The 3,955-nt window shown below is 42.0% G+C and overlaps 1 protein-coding gene and 1 non-coding gene across 2 annotated transcripts; one reads left to right on the top strand and one right to left on the bottom strand.

Moving 5' to 3' along the window:
- Nucleotides 1-452: 452 nt before the first annotated feature.
- On the bottom strand, nt 453-3,553 carry LOC123085257 (AP-3 complex subunit sigma). The gene is made up of 7 exons (XM_044506880.1): nt 3,399-3,553; nt 3,140-3,182; nt 2,994-3,055; nt 2,544-2,640; nt 2,010-2,080; nt 989-1,080; nt 453-899 (listed from the first exon to the last, which is right to left on the bottom strand). The coding sequence occupies exons 1-7, from the start codon at nt 3,465-3,467 to the stop codon at nt 833-835; spliced, it is 501 nt and encodes a 166-aa protein (XP_044362815.1). The 5' UTR covers nt 3,468-3,553; the 3' UTR covers nt 453-832.
- Nucleotides 3,554-3,613: 60 nt separating this feature from the next.
- On the top strand, nt 3,614-3,686 carry TRNAR-CCU (transfer RNA arginine (anticodon CCU)). Its single transcript has one exon. It is a non-coding gene; the product is annotated as a tRNA-Arg (tRNA).
- Nucleotides 3,687-3,955: the final 269 nt, after the last annotated feature.

The following is a 3,955-nucleotide window of genomic DNA, read 5'->3' as shown; positions in this document are numbered from 1 at the left end:
GGTTTATTAGTAGGTAAGAGAGAGAGGGGGATGTGAGAAATAGAACAAAAGGGAGGGGAAGGAAGAAGGAGAGGAGGGCATGGTGGCGCGTTGGTCCGGTAGCGGAGCTCCGGTGGGCGGCGGCGCAGGGCGGCAGGGAGGCACGGGCGTGAGCCGCCCGCGCGTGGAGGCGCTGGTTGCGGTCGGCGGCGGCGGACACGGGCAAATGCGGCAGGGTGTTTTTTATCAAAACGGTTTTATCAGATCCACTTAAACAGGACTGCAGGTTTATTTCAAAGTAATATAGGGGCTCTTTCGTAAAACACCGACGACGTACGACCAGAAGCGATCCGTGGTTTATTAGTAGGTAAAGATAAAGAGGTAAAGATAAAGATAAAGAGGTAAAGATAAAGATAAAGAGGTAAAGATAAAGATATAAGGAAAGATATCCCACCCATCACCCTCAAGAGAGGTAAAAGAAAAACTCTCATGTGCAATGCACGCATAACTTAGGTCTTCAAACACCTCATGTATCACCATAGGAATGTGGTCAGAAATAAATCTCTGGCTTGCTACATTTGCACACCGTCACAGAGCCACATAACTAGAGTAGTACTTGTAAGTTTACACATACAGCTGTATAGACTGGACATGCCAGCTTCACATTTCAGGTTGCAACTTACAACAACTCTAGGGAGGGAGACAATATGATGTGCACGTCAGCCAATAGGTTTTCATGTTGAATGGCAGATGCTCAAGACTTCAGAGAACTGAAAGACCATTGGAGATATGATCATCAATTTGATTTGCTCAAGTCTCCAAAACTGTCGGTCCGAAACACAAGCGAAAAATTTTAACGGCTGAAACGCTCCGATATTGACTTTGGTATGAGGCTAGTTGTGCTTGATTGTTTCTCTAGCCTGTGTCAAGTAGAAAGCATCACTGTTATGAAATTGCACATGCACGTGAATAAATGATATGGCAGTTGAATGCAGAAGGGAGTAAAAACCTCGCAATCTCTTCTACAGATTTCATTATTTGCTCTGAACTTGTTTCAATCACTTGTCCTCCCAGTATCATTTCATCCAAAACTGTGTGAAGCTGCAATTCATCATATTACAATGAACCAAGGGAGGAATGGTCGTTATTTTGAAGTATTATTGATCATCACTATGACATGAGAAAAGGCTGTTGATGAACCATTGGTGTTTGATCTGAACTCTGAACAGAAAGAGTGTGCATCTCTACATATATGCACTCCCAGCAGTTATATGGTGTAGACACTACAGAAAGAAGGGGATAGAGCCATGGAGAGCAGTAGCATCATAGGCACCAGCAGGTTTAGAGTTTATGCTGGGCGAAAGGTGGCCCTAGCCTTCCATTCCAAAAGTTCTCAAGTATCGATTATCAGCATTGCTTACTAACAAAAAGTTATCGATCCTCTTTTAACAGGTCCATTAGCATGTTATATTGGATTGGCCCTTCCTACACTTTTCTTCAAGCTCTCTGCCAGACTGCCGGTGGACTACAGGACACTAATGCTCACTTACAGTTAAGTTGTCTAACAGCTCGAGAGGATTTGGTATTTCATACCTATTTGTTTATCCTAATCTATATAGAATTTATAAGTTACCATTTCAATTGTGATGTTGATCTTTGGTTGAGATGTACACTAAATACTACATGCTTCTGTGAGTTTGAGGTGCCCACTACCAAGGTACTACAGAACTTCAGTGAAACACCAGCATGATTTAACAACATATACTTTTAAGTCGGAGAATGCTTCTTCGAATTCCAACTGTAAAAATTTGGTCAGTAGTGGAAAATGAAACAGATATGCAGTAATCTAGCATTGTAGGTCTTGTTAGATTCAAGTATTTGTTTGGGCAGTTGCATATGATTTTTATGACCCATGTATCAAAAAGCTACATGCTGCAAACGAGGATAAAAAACACCAATGTTTTTGTGGTCTTTATTTATTATAGCAGTGACTATCCAGAGTAAATACCAAACAAAGAGAATCATTGTACCTTGTTGAAGTTAAATACAATGTCAAGCTCACATACATTCTTGAAGCACCTATTCAATGTTTCAACAAAAACTGTGACAAGAAGGTTAGTTTATCTCTTCAAAGAGGTCATAGAAGAATCTTAAAGTGACAAACAGAGGAGAAAAAAGATGAACAATTCACCAAGCGCTAGATGTAAAAAAGACTGCATGTTTGTGGTAGTGGTAGTGCAGTGACACTTTTTTAGAACCGATAGTAGTGCAGTGGTGTGCATAAGTGTTTAGCAACAATAAGAATTTTTGCACTGGAAATACGGAACACAAAAATGTAAACAAGTAGTGTATGGATACTGAACTGAAAGAACCACAGTAATGAGATAAACAGTCACCGGAGGAAGTAGACTCTGTACCGAAACATTTCAAATAATGCGAAGCATGGTAACACACTGAACATCATTAGTTCCTCATGCAAATCTATGGAGCCTCATTTTGCCATTGCACACAGCTATCAATTATAGTAATGAAAGAAACAATTCCGTGGGAAGGAGTTAGGTTACCTTGTACAAGGTCGAGCATGGCAAGCTCATTCTCAGAGCTATCAAAGACAAAGACGAAGTATAGTGTCGCCAAATGCTTGTAGACCAGTCTCGTTCCCTGCAAATTGTAAACAAGAAAATCAAACGTCTTTTCCCCCTCACAGTTCATTGTAGGTAAAATGGAAAAAGGCTACCCTAATAATTCAGTTGTTTCCAACTTTCCGTCACAAAGTTAACTTAGGGGCAAATTTAGTTTTACAATTAGCAAATGTTTGCAGCAACACGCGCTACATAGCTGTTCGCCACTCTCCTTCAAAAAGATTTCTGAGCATTTGCATACCTAGTTAATGGTAGTTTAGTCTGTTTACATACAGATTGACAAACATTTCAAACATTGCTGTCATTTTCTGCCTTTTGCATCAGATATACTACCACCGGATTAGCCTAGGATAGCTGGAGAAGGTTCACTACCGGTCCAAAGATTGCATCGGCCTCGACGAAATTGCTCACACCCTCGGGCCTCGCAGATAACACTGCAAGAAGAGGCTCCATAACTCAACCACATCATCCATACAGAGGGCGAAAGAACAAGGAAAGCGAATCGTGTGTACACATACACTGGAAGACGCCGCGGACCAGCTCCTGGTGCTTCTCCGAATCCTGCAGCCACCGATTAATCCGTGAGCGGGACAACAGACAAAAACAAAGTGCAGAGCTTAGTCTCTAAGGCGTTTCATCAAGCACATGGAGATCTAAAGATGAAGCGGTTCTGGATTTGGGTGGGGAAATTGGCCGAGCAGCTGGTGGATGGGTGAAGACTGGAGAAAGGGCGTGAGGAGAAATAAGAAGGGGCGGCGACTGGAGAAGGTTCGGGACCTGGAAATTGTAGAACTTGAGGAGGCGGGGCTTGCCCAGAGTGCTGATAACCATCACCGCCTGGATCATGGCCGCCGACGAGGAGGAGGACGCGAGCGAAACGACCAGATCGCGACAGCTTTGCAGGGGGGCATTAAAGAGAAGAGCCGCTGTGATTGGGGACGATAGATGAATTTACATTTATGAAGGTACCGAGTGATTTTATTTCAACAAAGGCGCCTGTAGCTCAGTGGATGGAGCGTCCGTTTCCTAAGCGGAAAGTCGTAGGTTCGACCCCTACCTGGCGCGTGTATTAATCGTTTTGTAGGATTTTTTGCCTACTTTTCTTTTTCTTGAGACTTTTTTCGGTCTATTCTGTAGGACTATTCGTTCATAAAAATTTAATCGTTTTGTAGGATTTTTTGCCTACTTTTCTTTTTCTTGAGACTTTTTTCGGTCTATTCTGTAGGACTATTCGTTCATAAAAATTTACTCATTTTGTAGGATTTTTTTGCCTACCCTTTTTTTCCTTGAGGCTTTTTCAGTTTGTTTTGTAAGATTGTTCGATGATTTTAGAA

Source organism: Triticum aestivum, chromosome 4A, assembly GCF_018294505.1.
Source record: "Triticum aestivum cultivar Chinese Spring chromosome 4A, IWGSC CS RefSeq v2.1, whole genome shotgun sequence".
Classification (NCBI taxonomy): domain Eukaryota; kingdom Viridiplantae; phylum Streptophyta; class Magnoliopsida; order Poales; family Poaceae; genus Triticum; species Triticum aestivum.
This window is presented reverse-complemented; position numbering and strand designations above follow the sequence as displayed.